We start from the raw sequence: 17,357 nt of genomic DNA, 5'->3' as shown, positions 1-17,357 counted from the left end.
CTTTTTCCCGCTTTGTTTGGCGAGTTTTTTTTTTCAAAGATTATCGCAAAGGCCGGAGCCAGGAGTTTGGCCCAACGGCAACAATGTTGCCCGGCCGGACGTACCCGTTTATGCACCGTTTACGTGTACGCGCGTTCTCAATCAACAGGTCCCGAAAAGGGGAGAGCGGGGACCAGGGGGCGTAATTAACGAAATCAAAAATGTAGAACAATCGTCCAATAAATCGGGCTTCAAATTGCTGACCCAGCGAGCCGTTCAAATGAACCAACACCGTACGGCAGCCGGGCGCAAGACGTGGTGCGTGAAAAGTCGGACCATAATTCTGGGGCGGCCTTTTTCCACGGCCTGTTCCATGGTCCCTGTTATGTTGGACTGGGTGACTAATTGTGGTCCGAACGGCTTGGGTTCCCCGCGACGCTGCCTACCGCTCAGAACAAGGTGACGAGGGAGCTTTTTGTTGTTGTTGTTCTGTTCCTAGCACTAGACGCGGCCTGCAGGGTGACTGAATAAGTTATTAGTGCGATTAGCACCGAATGGTCCATTTATTCGCCGAAATATTGTTTCGCGCTCGGCGAGCGTGAGGCGGGTAGGTGGGCTTAGTTATGCTCGCTGGAAAATTCCACACACCTTCGAAACGAGGGGTGAATGTTCTAGCCCGTCTGGTGAGGTGTTGTTGGTGGTGCGTTGGTTGTATTTTATAGAATTTCGCATCACTTTTATGCTGCGAGCGTCGTGCTTTGTGTTTGTGCTCGATTCGGGCCCGATAAGGGGCGGGACCATGAAGATAGGTAGCGATCTTGCCGTCCGAAGGAAGTACGTTGGGTCCAGGTGTGTTCGAGGCAAGCATACGTGGTCCGAGGATACGTGTCGTTGAGAATGTCACCACAATCGCGATTGTTGGAGAGAAAAAAAAGGGAATAAAGTCGGCTACTTTATGAGGTGCTATTCCATCTAGATAGTTTATGCAAATAAGATCTGTGAAGTATGAGGTAAGAGCATGAAGTAGTACGAGTGTTTAGCTTGACGTTTGGTAGATACATGATGGCTTGCTAGTTTAAAAGAGCAAGTTTTAACCGAGGAATGAAGTAATTTTTTTTATGTAATTGTTAATCAAGCTGGCAAAATTATAGAATTCTAGGATTCGAGAATTCTTTTATTTTGTTGATCTATAGACTGTGTGCTAGAAGAATAAAGCTGAAGGACTTCTCTACATATGACAGTCTGAAAGGTAATATAATATTAAGTAAAATGAAGAACTTGGTAGGTCGAAACAGTAAGGAAGAGTTTATCTTCAAATTTTAGTTGTGTCAAACAAGACGAACAAGATCCAAGGTCTTAAAAACAATTGATTAGGAAATTTGAAGAAGCTCGAGCGAATCTAGACGCCTTTTATAGGCTCTGTGCAACTATGTCTGATTTCGACCAAACCTGCACACTTAGGAAACTAAAAGACGAACCCGAATGATTTAAGCTGAGTCCGCATGAGTGAAGATGAGACACAGGCTCGTTATTACGAATTCCGAGCCGTTCTGACTCGTCTGGATTCATCCGGAACCATCCAGATTTATCATTAGTCATCCGGATTCATGTCGTTTGAATCTGTTCGATAGACACTGTGTTCGTTTAAATTCATCCGGATTCATCCTGACACTTTTGGATTCGTTCGAAGACTGTAGAGTTCTAGTTTAAAGGTAGATGACACCATGACACCATTCCAAACTACTAATCACTAGTACGCATGTTACTAATGATGAATATGTTAGCAAAAGTACTATCAAAATATTTTTATGTGGAACCATTGAAAAATCAATGAAATAACAATTTCTGAGCTAAGAAAATTAGAAAATGTTTGTTAGCAGTTTGTTTTCCAAATGGACGGCTACAAACCTCCATAAGCTGTGTATTGCTGAAACTTTATTATTATTTATTTTTTCAATCACTGCATTAACATCCGCAATCCATAGCGTCGCAGTTTTAAAGAACTCAAAATGCAGCCCTCGAGAGACACATCTGACCCGGCGAACCATTCAGTGGGATTGACTCCCCAGCTCCACTTAACCGTACGTACGTTAGACCTAGTTTACGAGCCCTCTTGCCGTAAACATCCCGCTTAACTATAAATGTCTTCCTCATAAAGTCACTTATTTATGCCACCGCCCAGACTCAGTACCCAGCCCACCAACAGCAACAGAGCCCCATCGGTGCGGGAATGGTCTGTAATCGTCCCTAATAAATCGCAAAATTGACTGTCCTTTTTCGGCGCACGAAGAAAGTGCACAAAAGGCAACCGACCAGCCAGTCGGTCAGCCACAGCTCGCGCCAATATTGCTCGCCAACATCGATAGGCAGAAGCATTTTTCATACCGTAGCGAACCGTAGCGCAGGCTTTTTTGTGTGTCAATTTACCATCCGAAGCTATCTAAAACGCTTTGAGCGGCCCTGTTGGAACTTTGACACACGGCGGCAATCCGTTTTTGGTGCGCGGTTGGTACAATATCGGGTGCAATTGCACCGCCACGCCGGCTCGCGGTCGGTTGCGCTAGGTTTGGATTTATTGTACAATTACATTTGTCATAGCTTTCTGCGGCTGCGCCGAATATGGGCTGCATGCGCGCGGCTGGCGTAGGAAATGGACGTAGGCCGACCAAAGGCGGCCCCGAACGGTGGGTGTCGCAGGGGGAGGCGGTTTCGTCATGTCAGGGCGGCCGTTTGGGCTTGGGACCCATTGTAAACGGAAGCCATAACTTTTCGGGGCCGCAATGCCAGCTGCCGGAACGGCGGCGGTGTTTCGTACGAAACGGCATTGGAAGCGGGAAAAAATTGAAACAGAAAAGCAGCAGTACAGGCAGGCGGCGGTGATTCGTGTTGCGTTGGACGCACGGGGGTCCTTTGAACGCAAAGGGGGTCGTCCAAAGGGTCGCGCGTAGGTTCAAAGACAATCACGCATTCACTGTACAAATTGTGTTTAATAAATGGGTTGCCGGCCGTAGTCGTGGAACTTTGAGTGTATGTTTCAAGCGGTTGGAAAGGATTTTCTATTATAATTTAACCAATTGTATGTTATTTATAGTGTTGTAAATCTGGAAACAGTTGTAAGAAAGCCTGTAATGTTGTATATATCTAGTAATGTAAAAATTAATGAGGCAAAATCTATGAATGATGTGAATTACACGGCTTTTGGACTGCAGTGAGCATTTAGTTATTATTACATCTAACACGATTCAACATTAAAATGTGATTAAAATGAATGAATTGAATGAAATTGCTGCTAAGAAGAGGAATGGGATCACTAAAGTAATTTACTATACAAACATCATTAATTTCGTCTGCCGGCCTTTACTTTTAATCTCCGTTTAATGCTTAACCTCGATCACGAATTCTTGAAAACCTAGAGCGGTAATCGATAGCATCCTCAAACAATCTTAAAAGCCCCACGGTGAAATATGTCACCTGAGCGGACATACCGGCCATCGCCATTTCCATCGAGATACAAATTTTTCTGCTCCAACCACAGCGGGCCCAGAACTGCATACCGCCGTTTCCTCGGGAATTTGCCAACCGAGCGGCAGTATCGCGCGGTACGCATCAAAGGAAATGGTTTAGATGCATGGGAAAAATTGATTTCATCATTCGGTGCAACGTTCACGGAAGAAAAAAACAAAAAAAAAATGAACGTGACCACTTTAAATCGATCCGTCCGATGGATGGAAGCAAAGAGAAGGGGTGGACACCAGCTCGAGTCGGTAGCGCGAAATGTATTTTAACGTTTCGGAAGCGCTAGAGGAGCAGACGAGAGAGAAGAAAATATTGCTAGAGCTGCCATAATTTTCCCGCCAATTGCACCAATACCGCCTCCTCTACTCTCTGTCTAACCTCGGTCTAAAGGTAGCTGCATATCTGAAGGTAATCGAGTGTACCGAAGGGCCGCAGCACAGTGAAGGGATAACACATCGAGATGGGGGGGTGATGGGGAATGGTGACCGGTGTAAGAAGATTTGCAATCGAATGACACACATCTCGCAGCCGCTCGCAGTTGATGAATTTCAATTTTCCGATCGTGCTCTGCTTCTCGCCAATTCTTGTTGGACGGATGCACGTTATGTCGCTGTTGCTGCTAGTAGTTTCGTTGGAACCGTGAAGAATTGCGAAATTGTGCTTATGATCGATGCATAACATCGGAGCTGCATTTGCACAGATGCACGATTGTGCTGTGGGTGGGCGAGAGCGCGGCACAGCTAATCCTCTTTCGAGGGCATCGTTCGTGTGTGAGATCTGGGTCGAGTTGGCCGAATGGCTTGATTGTGCTGGAGATTGAATAGATAAAGCGATGGTGAGTGATATTCATATGTGTATTAATATCTGGATCAAGCAGATCAATTATTCTGTGGCATTGCAAAGGTGATATTGCATTTTACTGGCATTAGTAGAACTATGTTCATTGTAGTGTTTCGCTTGCTGTGCTTTATACATTTTAACCATTCCATGCATTCAAAATAAAGGTTTAATTGTGCAATTTTGTCGTCTTATTGACACTTGTAAGGACTTTGGTGTCGCTTAAGATATGGCTCTTGAGTTGTATCTCTAGTACTACTGCTTCAATAGAAATTATTGAATTTAACACCCTACTTCAAATCACACATAAAAGTAGTCTAATAACAAGGAATAGTCTAATGTAACTTAAGAAAACTACACATGATCAACAAAAATATCAGTTCTCATGAAATAAACTACAAAAATTCTGAAATTTAAGGACATATTGCAGTACTTGTTGGTCCCAAGCTTCAGAGGCTTGTGGATTTTTATACATCAATAAAAAAAACTATTTTTGATGGGCCCTGAAGCTCGTCGCCCCAGAGATGTAGCTCTCTAAAAAATAATAATAATATTAAGAAGTAGAACAATCGCTTGAAGGCCATTAGAACTAGGCCTCTGAACCTGAAAAACTTGGAATTTCCTACAATTCTTCATGCATGTTTCTACTATGTTTATATGGTAGCACACATTTTTCAAGAAATATAGCAAAAACTTTAAAAACATATCATACAATAAAATTTAGGTGTATTCACGTACAACGTTTCGATTGTGACATGCATAGTGAAAGAAAACTATCAATTAGGTATAAACAATACAATCCGGATGATTAATATTTCACTGAGATAGATTGAAGTTAAATTACATTATACGTAAAATACCTCATTATTAGCCATATTTCATTAAATCATTGACTTTCCGTTCCCATCGTGTGCTGCATAATTCCCGAGCATGTGTGTGTGTGTAAGTTTTTCTCTCTTCTGAATTATGGTAATCAGCCTAATCTATCTCAACGTCGTGCTATCGCTATTGCTACAACGCCTATCGCGAATCTTGTCTGCAGGGGTGTCTGCGGTAGGTGTCCGTTGTAACCGAATGAGATATCATTGCATCGCGGGCTAATTCACATCAGGCTCGACTTCTTGTCGCTAAGATAAGATATCGAAGGATCGAGTAATATACCGCAAATAAGCACGCAAACCACCTTGGGACATTGTTGAAGCTAACCAACAAAAAAAAAGATAGTACTAAGAAACACATTTTCCCGACCGATTTTCAATGCCCCTTTTCGGTCGTGACGGGCGGGCGCATTGCTCCAGCGTTGTTTCAATAGCCAAGCTTTTCACGCGATGCTTATCTTTGGCTTGTACACCGATCGAACATCGGTACGAGGTAATGGATTGGGTGCTTTTTTCTGCGCCTTCTCCACAGGCGCTCGCTCGCTGGCAAGACAGTACATGGCGCTCGGCACAAGTATCACAGCACACAGCACTTGCATCCTGTCATCGATTTTCCCCCCGTGTTTTGACAGCTTTTCTCTGCGCTCTTGGCCGGTGTGGAGTCACCCTGTGAGGGCGACCGCTTAGAACAGTCCCAGGTACGGTGGAAAAGGGAAGCGAACGGTGTGCAAACACACCGGATAAAACAAACGCCCCCGGGAACGGCAAGCAAGCAAGTCCAAGAAGCGGGAAGAAAACCTGACAAACACCGTGCTTATCTGGAACCGATTTCGATCGGCTTTCGATCGCGCGGGCGCTATTTATCACACCCCGAACGGTAATAAATCATAGACACTATCTGGGCGCAGGGACCTCCGGGCACCGTGTGCAAGGCCCCGGGATAACTTCCTACGGGAGATACGGGGGGTGACAGCCACGGCGGAGAAGCGAACGGGCCCAGTTCGCATGTGCAAAACAGCGACACCCTGTCGTATGCAACGACAAACTGTCCCACCCACTGCAAACCGGGCCACGGCAAATGACAAATCTGAATCGGTGGCCCTGCGCACACCGGTGTGCACGGTTTTGTACACGCAGACCCTGCTTTCCGGTTCCTTTTTTCCAATTTTGCCCCTGCCTCTCTCAGCCCGGCTGCACCAAAAAGGTTCGGGCAGAACTCGCTCCTGCCCTTATTTCCTTTCGCTCCGTCTGCCGTTTGTGCTGCACGGCTCGTCGTGGGAGTGGCGTATGGAATGTACGATCCGATCGCGGCTGCGGCCACCGTTTGCCTCTCGGGATCACCCCCAAAACCGTAGTCGTGCTGGTGACTAATTTATGCACGCCCTGTGTCGTTGCAGCTCGAGCTGGTGAGCGGGAGCTGCCGGGACCGGGACCCGACGGGGTTCTTATCTAAATTTTCTTGTGTTTTGTATCGGTTTACGCTAATTTATTTTTGCCTTTTTTGGTACCGAGCGGTTTAATTGACAACATGATTCGATAGAGCATAATTGTATTCATTGGCCTGGGAAGGCGAGCCGAGCTGAGAAAAGCGAGGAAAAGTGGGAGGATTGTATGTAAGCAGCATAGAAGTAAAAAAAAAGAAGTTTGAAAATCGATTGTAGAATAACAATAAATGAGAAAAAATGGAAACATTTGTTATGAAAAATGATGATCAGATGATAAAAGAATAAAAGGAACAGGAAAATGTGTCACCTACTATATTGAAATCATCAATTTTGAGAGAAAATCTACATTTCAAATTGATGCAAATTATTTCTTTGTTTTTAAAGCATACATTTTAAAAGTCGTTTTTTGTTCTATCTCTTGCTAATTGTCTATTTGTGACAATTTAAGATGTTATTTTGATTCATTTCTATTGAATATTGTATTGTCATATTTCATATTATGCTATGATTGAGTATATAAGCCAAGACTAAGAATATTAGATATGAACTAGAAAGATAAAAGTATAAATTGTATAAAGACGAATAAATTCAAATGTACATAAACCTGATTTTCGTAATACTAAAATATAAAAAATTACTCAAATAATTAAAAATAGATATCTGTTTCTTTTTGAACATCTTACAGTTGTTTAAAAGAGAACTTCAAAACAACTAAGAAACTGAGAGAAAATTATCAAAACATGAACAGTTCCTTTCCCACTCTCCCTTTACACAGACGGCCAGCGCCACTCCCTTTTGGCTGGACGCTCTTCCCGCCGATGTCAGCAAACGGGTTCGGCAGTTCGGGCTGGTTGTTCGCGTCGACTGCGAAGCCCCCGCGTATCACCCAGTAGGTTGCTCCAGTTTCCAGCACGAACGACACATGTTTTCATAAATACCTCGCCCTGGATCGCCCCATTACTGCGCGAAGCTCATTTATATTTATTACTTTTATAATTAAAAACAATCAGTTTGGACCGTGTTCGCGTGAAGCTGTTGTGGACACGGCTGCTGGAAACGCTGCGCCTGCTCGCCATTCGAACAGGCGGCGGAAGCTTAGGTTTGGGGATTTCTTTTCCTGGACTTGTTGGGTCGGGTGTACCTTGGGAAGGAAAGGAAACCCACTAGCCCGAGTCCCGGTGGGCGTTCGTGCATTGGTTGGTTGGCCGAGGTGGGGCAGCTTATTCTTAAGACGTTGGTTTTTGTGGAGATTATTATTGTCCTTTTTTTAAAGCGGATTGTGGAAGTCTTTGAAGACACTCGAAAGCATACTGTCTCGTAAATTATACTTTTAATATTAATAAAAAAAACTATAGAATGTATACATACATTATAAACAATTATTTTGCTGGACCACTACTTCCTTTCTAACACCAATCTCAAGGATTTTGCACTCCTCGTACATACACAGTGCACGTACTCACCTCGCCAACAATGAATCAAGGGCTCGGTAGCTTAATTTACGGCACCGCTTGTCTAATAATGTTCCTCGCTGACGGCACCGACCGTCAACGGTGTCGTGAGCGCGAATCACATTTCTAGTCGTGTACCCCGCTTGAACACAAGAAGACATAAATTCCCACCCGCCCGGTAGTGCGCGGGATTGGGAAGGATTTAGCATCAAATTGCCCGCGCATACTTCCTCCCATCCGCTCAAAATAATAGCATCACGATCGCCGCAACGGACACCAAATCGATCTGCAGTTCGAAGCGGGCTGAATTATGCGCCAATGATTGACTGAGACAATCGGCGCCGGCGTCGGTGCCCTTGGCCACAATGTAGCGGGTGCGAGTGGCCGACTAGGGAGGGAAATCAATCTTAGCGCTAAATGACTTCTTCGCGGCGCTACCCATTCACCTGTCACGGGCGAGCGGACGCTGGGATAGTTCACGACGGGCAAGCCGATCTCCTTTTTGGAGGTAATGTTGGTTGGTAGGCCTCGAATCGATGCTCAAGTGGAGAATGGCAGCGAAGTGTTTGTATCGCAGCATAAATGTACTGTTTAGTCGATTCGAGCGTGTAATTGCAGTTTTGTTTACCAAGCGGTGTGGAAGGAAATGGAGATTCAATGTGAACGTGTTAAAACAAAGTATGCAAATAAATGGGCATATTATGTTTCGTAATGAGACGGATTTATGTTAATTTTATCGATATCAATTATTTGCTGGTTTTATGATTATGACGCTTCAATACAAGATATGCTAGTATGAGGTGTGAGGACAACACACCCATAAGAATTTAGATGGATCCCAAGATATTTAGGCATTCTGGGAAACAAAAAGTAGACGAAGTAGCTAAAGAGAGTTTGAAAGTGGGTATCCGAAATTCGTAATAAATTTAAGACAAGACGACGCTACAAAAGTGACAGCGACAAACGTCAAAGAAAGGTAAAAGGTTTAAGTATTTTCAATCAGTTTTTGTAGATAAGTCTTAGTATCAGGAAGTCAACCTGTCAGCAAACGAAATTCGAACAACTAATCGAATCTTAGTGGGATACAACCTAGCAAAACTGCTGACTGCATGCAATAAGAATTGCGGATAATCCAAATTGTAGCCATAGTGAATTACCAGAGAAAGCAATTCATATGCTTTTTAAATGTAACGTATTTATTTGTTTGTATTTATTATTAACGACGTCACACTTTTTATTAACGACGTCACACTGGCCATTACGGAAGCAGATTGTCTGCTTTATGCGGATGATGTTAGGCTGTTTCGTATCGTACGGAATACTTCCGACTCTCTTTCACTGCAAAGATCGATTGATGTTTTCTCTGACTGGTGTATCAACAACGACCTGCTAATTTCTGTTGATAAGTGTACGTCAATGTCTTTCTTTAGAATAGCTAGTCCGATAAGGTATATCTATAGCATATCAGGGACACAACTACCGCGGTGCAATACGGTCAGGGATTTAGGAGTCACCCTGGATCGCAAACTAGATTTCCGACAACAATACTGTGATATTTTAGACAAAGCTAACAAAATGCTAGGATTTATTCGTCGACATTCGAGAGAACTTAATGACCCACACTGCCTGTTAACTCTGTATAAGTCCTATGTTCGTTCCATCCTCGAGTTTAGTTCTACAGTTTGGTGTCCGTTCTCTAGTGTTTGGTCCAATAGAATAGAAGCTGTCCAAAAGAGAGTTACTCGTATTGTCCTACACTTCACTCCGTGGCGTAATGTAACCCCTCGTCCATCGTATCATACTCGTTGTTTGTTGTTTGGTCTGGACACACTTGCTAGGAGACGTGATAATGCCCAATGTACGTTTTTGTCCAAACTTATTGTCGGTGAGATAGATTCGCCAGAACTACTGGCTAGAGTCAACATAAATGTCCCTCCTAGAGTGTTCCGTAACTACAGACTATTAAGAACTGACCTTACAAGACGTGCATATAGCGAGAACGACCCAATGACTGCGATGGCCCGTAAATTTAATCAGCGTTACATTTTATTTGACTGGCACCTACCTACTAGATTCTGTTGATCGGTTTTGTCATTGTACACTGCGTTAGTTATTTAAGTTTTAGTTTTAATTCAGTGATAAGGCCGCTTGTTTGGCCAATCACTTATACAATAAACAATACAACAATACAATACAACAATTTGTTGCCATCCTTAGGAATAACCAAAAAGAGTCTAAAATGCATTTTAATGACAGGGATGTTCCTCAGTCCTGTTCCTCCGAACAAAAATAATATCGTGAATCATCAAAGAAAATCAGATATGTTAATAAACTAAATAAATTAAAAAGTAAACGCAAGTCGGTATCCCTTAGTAGTCAAACAACAATTAGGAGTACCATCATAGGAGCGTATAGGTCCAAACTCACATAGGTAAGAATAAGAATAAGGAAAGGTAAGATGATATTTTTGTTTGTTTTTTTTTTTATATGGCAAAGAGTGATCTTTGGTCAGACGCAGAGGATCCGAAATAAAACAACCGAAAATGTTATAACGAACTACATAAACTACTTTATTTCTCGCAGTACATTTTCACCGTGAAATTGTTCAGGAATTTGATCGTGTTCGGCGAGGTGTTTACCTGAACCGTGATCGCCTTGCTGTCACCGACCGTGCCCGCCGTGATCGAGGCCGCTATACCGCCGAGATCAATCTTCTGATCCGATTCCACAATAACGTACTTTATCGCTTTCGCCGCCGGCTAAACAGAGAGAACAGAACAAGGCAAATCAAATTGACGAATTTCACTGCATAGCAGACAACAAAACACATTAGATTACACCACTTACATTGTTAAACGTCACACTTTGCGGGCTGATCATGCCGGAGTAAAGCTTCTGGTAGAAGCACTGCTGGAACTTTGCATCGTACGTTCCGAACTGCACCACCAGATCCTGGTTCGTGTTCAACAAGCTCGCCCCGGTCGTGTGTAGTGCGACAATCAGCAGAAATCCAGAAATCACAAACAGGCAACAACGGTCCATTCTTACGGTCGATGCTTTGGGGCAGTTTCGGAAGAATGGTGTAATGCACGGTCACGAACGTACGCGGAATGACTTTCTTCCTGATCACTTTCGACGAGATTGAACCGTGCTGGTGCGGGATGGTTCGTTTTTATATCGATAACATTAAACCAGGCTGGCTGGCTGAGCGTGTTCGTTTGCGGGAGTTTTGCGGGAGAGATTTTCGGGGATTATTGGGTGGCCTCAGTTACGGAGCATTTTATTATTACTTTTTGCAGTGTCCGCGCCAGTGTCTGTGCCAATAAAAGTGTTTTGAGGTCACCGTGCGAAGGTGAAGGTCCAGCGTATTATTGCACGCGGATTTGAGAAAGAGCGAAACAGGACCATGAAACAAAAAACACATAAAATGTAACGTAATATTTCCCAGTTTTGTAAACAAAAGATTTATTTCAACCAAATCCAACCAAACCAAAATCCTTACAGAACGCAATGAAAATATTTAACAAAGCCTTATAATAAATGTGTCATCATTATAACAAACACCTTAATTTCTTCATTTATAACAATATGTAGATACTCAATTTTTAATAAATTATGGCAATTTAAGCTTCGCAGTACATTTGCACCCTTACGTTACTTTTGAAAATGTTCCTTCTACCACCCTCGGTGAGTGTAATGACGATGTTCGGCTTTTTGATGGCACCGCCGGTAATTTCAGCATTGACGCCACCATAGTATCCTGGTTTGAGCGTTTCCACCTTGACGTAGTTGATGTTTTTGTCCTAAAAATAAGTGTTACAAATACAAATAGATCAGTAATGTTGGACGCACATTTCAAGACGATCCCATGCAGTTGGTCCAACCTACCGTAATGTGAGCCAACGATGTTGGGCTCCGGCTAAGCGCGTAGACCGTCTTGTCGAAGCACAGCACGAGCTTAGCGTCCGCCACACCAAATTCCTTCACCGCCGGGTTGGTATTTGTCTGCAGCGAGCCCACCGTGCCTCGGGCCGCCAGGCTGCACAGGATCACGGTCAGGCAGAACGCACTCAGCCGGTACGTGGGATGCATTTTTATCGATTTCCTTGTTTATCGAGCCAGCGACGGAACTGAAACATGTCCCGCACGGAGCGGTAACTTTTATAGAATCCCTTCGCGCCGCGCCTGACGGTGCAGCACGGCAAAGGGAAGGATGTGCTGGGAGCAGTGCATTTCGGTGCAAGGGGTGCAGGTGAAATTTTATTTCACGTCCGTTACCACTTTTGGCTGCTACCAAAAGTGTCTTCGCTTCGCAAATCCGGAAACGTTCTCCAAGCCCGGCCATACAAACGATTGGAAGGAAATAAAGGTAACTTTCTCTGGGTAAGATCGTGTGAGAAAGTGGTAGAAACAGGAGATAAAAATGTAAACCAATTTTTGGAGTGGTCGGTTTTTTGGTTTGTTTTTGTTTTCGTCGGGGGGAAAGGACATTAAACTGTCGGCTCAATGAGGCTGTCCTCAATTACAGGTACACCGCAGGAGAGCAAAACGTAACGGCTTGGAAGTTTATAAAAGCGGCTTGGTTGGGCACACCGCCCGGCATACAGAACGGACCGCACTAGCAGAATGCATCGGACAGCGGGATTTGTGCTGATCGCGGGACTGATCGTCGTCCTCTGCCCGGATGTCCGGGGCCTGTACACGTCGAGCGATGTGAACACGTCGAAGCAGAGCTACTTTTTCGGCGCAAAAGATGCGGCCGACATTTTGTGCTACTCTAAAACGCTTCTCAAAGGCTCGGTAATGCCACAGGATGTGTCGTACACCAATCCGACAGCGGTGAGTTATCTCTTTTTTTTTAGGAAAAGGAATGAAATAAAACATTAATAAACGAATCTTCTTTCGTTCCGTGTGCAGGCTAAAAACATCAACTTTATTACGCTGGCGGCAGACAGGTACTCAACGCACGGATTTACGGCCGATATTTCTAGTGGCAAGATTGGAACAACGACCGTTACAATTAAGATAAATGCAAAGTCTATTTTGCCGTACGCCATTATAGTGAAGTACTATTGTGTAAAGTAATGTAGCAGCAGTAAGAAAGGAGCGCATTGTTTTGTTACTTTAATAAATATTTATTGTCAAATTTTTAACCAGTTGACTTGAATTATTCTTACAATTATGACTATAAATTTGAATGTTTGTATGGTCCGCGGCAGTGATCGGCAAATTTTGCGACGAAAAGAAGTACATTCCTTTAAAATGCCCCAAGAGCTCCACGTAATGAGTCCAATTGATAGAATAATTTTTCAAAATGTATGATGGTTTAATCACATGCATGAAGGAAAATGAGCCGGCATATAGAAAGCAAACAGCCACAAAGCCTTACTCTGCCGATCACACGTTTTGGACATTTACTTTTAGCAACAAAAAATCAGAATATTTCGTGTATTCAATAAATAATTCGCTGGAAAATACATTTGCTCCGTTCCACCAATCGCAAGTATTAAGTTTAAGTTTAATGAGCGACCGTTCTTTTTGTAGTAACAGGGTTTGTTTTACTCGTAAATATATTGTTGAAAAAAATTAGCTGGAGACTCCATTGCTTTAGACTTTTGAATAATCATTCGAATAAAAGGTATTTTTAGACATTGAATACAAACATATATTCATTAAATGTTTTATTTTTTATTCCACAAGTGGAATGTCATGGAATAAGTGGCAAATAATCTTTTTTTTGCAACCATAATGTCTTGGATTCGTATACTCCTTTCTGACTAATACATTAATATTAGTTGTTTGAAAGAATTCAGTTCTTCATAAGAACAATAATCGTTGATCATAAAACTTCTATGTGAGAATAATAAAAAAGCTGGCACAGATTACACTTAATCAAGCAAAATAAAAAATATAGAGTTTCAGAAATACGATTTATTTGCGATTCGTTTTTAAAACTGCGATTCATGTTCACGGTAATTTTGTATCAAAAATTGTTTAACCAGCTTTTTTAAAAATAAATTTGTTTCAATTAAACACATTTATCTTTGACGTGGATACTTGTTACGTTATTTCATACACATATATAAAGCTTTAAACATGAACCATGTGCATGAAATGACCAAACGCCCCACACCAAAGGAACTATCATTGGAGGTTATTACCACGAATGGTACTTCTATCAGCCACTATTTTAAGATATTTTTATCAATAAATTTCACTTCCTTGCTGTCCCAAAAAAGGCGACCAAACATTGCCATAAACCAAACTTTCTCCATCGTTTCAAGCCACTGCATTGTCGGATTAACTTTCGCGTGCAATTCTCTTGCCCATGAAAAGTGCAATCTTATCTCGTTTTCAATGTTTCAAGCAACCAAAATAAAAAAGAGTTCACTGTCAAGGAGCCGAGGTGTGCCAAATTTGTATACTTGAATTTTGCCCGTTTGGTTTTGGTATTTAAACGACAACAGCTTCCCGCCTGTGGTTCAGTCGGATGTGGCAGCCCGTTACGATTTCGGGGAGCTAGCAGCGAAAACAGATAACGGCACCTTTTTTTTTTGCGACGACGCGATGACCACGTTAAGGCTTCTGGTGCTGGGTGCGCTCTGTCTGGCTAGCTGCCGGGCGTTGTCGCTGGTGGTGTCGCAGGAGCAGAGCTACTTTTTCGGAACCAAACCCGCCGATCATCTGCTGTGCTACTCGAAAACTCTGTCCAAGGGTACGGCCCTGCCTGCGTCGGTCAGCTACACCAATCCGAACGACAAGAAGATCAACTTCGTCACGATGAACGCGGACCGGTACTCGGTGTTGGGCTTCACGGTGGACAAGACGGACGGTCAGATTGGTACGCCCGCGGTCGGGTATCGACTCAATGGGCCGAGTCCGCTGACCTACGCGATTACGGTTGAAATGTTCTGTGAACCTTAGTGTAAATGGTTAGAATAAACGATGATATTATTTATTAAACTTGTGTAGAATGTGTTAGTTTATTTTAATGTGCAGAATGAAGAGATCTGCGTCTTTTCTTGGCCAATGCATCATAATTATTTTTTTTTTACTTTACCAATTTAATCTCTTTTTTTGTTCATAGCTTACCAACCTCTATCAGCAATGACAGCATTTGATGCTTAATTTTATCGTTCCAGACACTCTGAGTCTTTTGTAAATATTGTTTTATATTTCTTTCATTATAAAATGATTGTAAGCTATGTTCGAATTTGGTCAGTAAACGTATTTTATTTTAGTTCTGATTTTTTATAATCATTTTCCCTCTATAAGTGCACATTTCTTCCTTTACCAAAGTCACCATCCGATATAAAGATAGGAAAAGCTTTCAGGACATGTTCAAGCTTGCAGCTACCAGCAACAGATGGCGCTAGAAAATGTTAAGAGAGAAGCTCAGGATACAGCTTGCAGTCCGTGTGTTGGATTGCACCTTAAGAACATCATTGATTTGTAGAACGATTTTGAAAACATTTTTACATTTTATTTGTAATTTTAGCACATTTATGGTGTTTAATTTTCTATAAAGTTTAGGAAGCTATTGATTTTCTCTTCAGCGTCTCTGGCAATTGAGAGCATGTACATAATTAAAAAACATTATAAATTGTTCCAAATGTTTCGAAAAACATGACTGACCAGCTTTGAACATTCCTTAAACGGTTAATAGTATTCAATCGCTCTTAAGCGTTTCCCACCAAATCCCAAAATGAGTCGTGTGAAACACCGGGCTCCAGCCAAGTGCGATTAGTACCGTATGCAATTACACGAATCCAGAAAAGCGATCGAAAAAGTGAAATTCACGAGCAAAAAAAAATGGTCCGCAAAAAGCTGACCTAAATACTTCAATCCAAATCTCGGGCCGATTTGCATGTGCCTTGCGTTGCACCGACTTGCACCAGCGTAATGGTGTTGCACTGGTGAGATGCACTCGGCAAGCAAAACGAAAGAAAAGAAAAAACAAGGACCGTAGCAAATCCAGAGCAGCAGCAAAAGCAGAGTAAACAAACATATGGACCGTTTGGCCGGTCTCAGGCGGCTGCCATACATACATAAACGCACACTCGCACACATCGTTTAAGCCCGTGTGTTGTTGGCCCAATCCCAATCCGGATGCAAATTCAGCATCCCACCACCGGGAGCTGGTGGTGGCTTTGTGTGCGTGTTTTAAATATTACCCTGTTTTTTTGTGTTGTTGTTTTAGGTTGCAATCGTTGCAGTTGTTGCAGTTATTGCTCCTGCATTTCGCTTTCGCCTCGGAAGCGAATCTCGCCACACAACTTGTTGGTGGCTGGTTCTCCTCACCCCATTTTTCTGCGACCTCCTCTCTCCGCCATGCCTCCAGCTCGGTTGCATTTCAATAATCGGTAGGCAGCTGTTGCACGGTGGACACGGTGTGGGATGTGTTTTTTTTTTGTTGGTTCTCCTATTCGCCAATGCCAGCCACAAACCGCACCTCTTTTCCCACCAGCTCGGCAATGCATTTTGGTCATAAATTTTGCCGCTCGCGCGGATCGTATCGCGGATGCATGCGGATTGCATCTGCCGGTGCACGCTGTCGGTGCTGTCTTCCGCTTCCCGTCAGGGGAGGGCGGGTGAACGCAAAGCCAGATGAAGCCGAATCAGCTGAAATGCAGGAATCAGATTCACTGATTCGCTATCCCCGCTTGCACTGCCCCTTGATTTGTTTCCGGCCCGCAATGGGAGAGCAAGAAAGAGGCAAGAGGAGAAAAAAGCACACGAAATGCGTCGCGATTGTATCAGCCGCGGATTGAAATGGAATTGGGACGATGCATAAAATTGCTGGCCGAAGCGATTGTCCTTCTCCTCTGCCTTGCTGCATGCTGCAATTCCGTGGCTATGGTCAAATGAAGTCTAAACTCCTTTTTTTCGAAAGCGTTTTTTTTTGTTTTGCTTTGACTTCTCGGCCGATTTCGATCCACAACGAGTCGGTCGTTGGCCCGATTTTTTTCCCTCGCCGATCTGGTGCACGGGAAGTTGGTGGGAGATGCACTTTTGTGTATTTTTTTCTTCGGATCTCTTTCCCCATTTTCTGTTGTCCTAGTCACTGCTGGTCCATATGCAACGGGCTCGGGCCTGGCTGCGGCCGGGTTGAGCCGGACAAGATCAACAAAAATATGACGTGCGAACAGGGTAATCGATGCGTTTCGGGATGCATTTTATTTGCATCCATTCCCCTCACCTCTGTTACGCGCGGTGGCAACGTGAAATCTTTTCGTCGTTTTTTTTTCTTC

The 17,357-nt window shown here is 43.2% G+C and overlaps 2 protein-coding genes and 1 pseudogene across 2 annotated transcripts; 1 reads left to right on the top strand and 2 right to left on the bottom strand.

Moving 5' to 3' along the window:
- Window positions 1-10,652: 10,652 nt before the first annotated feature.
- Window positions 10,653-11,152, bottom strand: LOC5667323 (uncharacterized). The gene is made up of 2 exons (XM_001688659.2): window positions 10,954-11,152; window positions 10,653-10,865 (listed from the first exon to the last, which is right to left on the bottom strand). The coding sequence occupies exons 1-2, from the start codon at window positions 11,146-11,148 to the stop codon at window positions 10,677-10,679; spliced, it is 384 nt and encodes a 127-aa protein (XP_001688711.1). The 5' UTR covers window positions 11,149-11,152; the 3' UTR covers window positions 10,653-10,676.
- Window positions 11,153-11,729: 577 nt separating this feature from the next.
- Window positions 11,730-12,339, bottom strand: LOC5667322 (uncharacterized; annotated as a pseudogene).
- Window positions 12,104-13,259, top strand: LOC3290025 (uncharacterized). Its single transcript, XM_556339.3, has 3 exons — window positions 12,104-12,475; window positions 12,635-12,945; window positions 13,024-13,259. The coding sequence occupies exons 2-3, from the start codon at window positions 12,733-12,735 to the stop codon at window positions 13,189-13,191; spliced, it is 381 nt and encodes a 126-aa protein (XP_556339.3). The 5' UTR covers window positions 12,104-12,475; window positions 12,635-12,732; the 3' UTR covers window positions 13,192-13,259.
- The last annotated feature ends 4,098 nt before the right edge of the window (window positions 13,260-17,357 follow it).

Source organism: Anopheles gambiae, chromosome 2 (assembly GCF_943734735.2).
Source record: "Anopheles gambiae chromosome 2, idAnoGambNW_F1_1, whole genome shotgun sequence".
NCBI classification, from domain to species: domain Eukaryota; kingdom Metazoa; phylum Arthropoda; class Insecta; order Diptera; family Culicidae; genus Anopheles; species Anopheles gambiae.
The sequence above is the reverse complement of the archived record's forward strand: the minus strand, read 5'-3'. Positions and strand labels throughout refer to the sequence as shown.

Bases quoted from the DNA above. Each gene is read 5' to 3' on its own strand.
- LOC5667323 (XM_001688659.2), bottom strand. From the start codon at position 11,148: ATGGACCGTTGTTGCCTGTTTGTGATTTCTGGATTTCTGCTGATTGTC. The intron at 10,866-10,953 runs GTAAGTGGTGTA...CTCTCTGTTTAG, and splicing joins AAAGTGTGACGTTTAACAAT to CCGGCGGCGAAAGCGATAAA.
- LOC3290025 (XM_556339.3), top strand. From the start codon at position 12,733: ATGCATCGGACAGCGGGATTTGTGCTGATCGCGGGACTGATCGTCGTC. The intron at 12,946-13,023 runs GTGAGTTATCTC...TTCCGTGTGCAG, and splicing joins CGTACACCAATCCGACAGCG to GCTAAAAACATCAACTTTAT.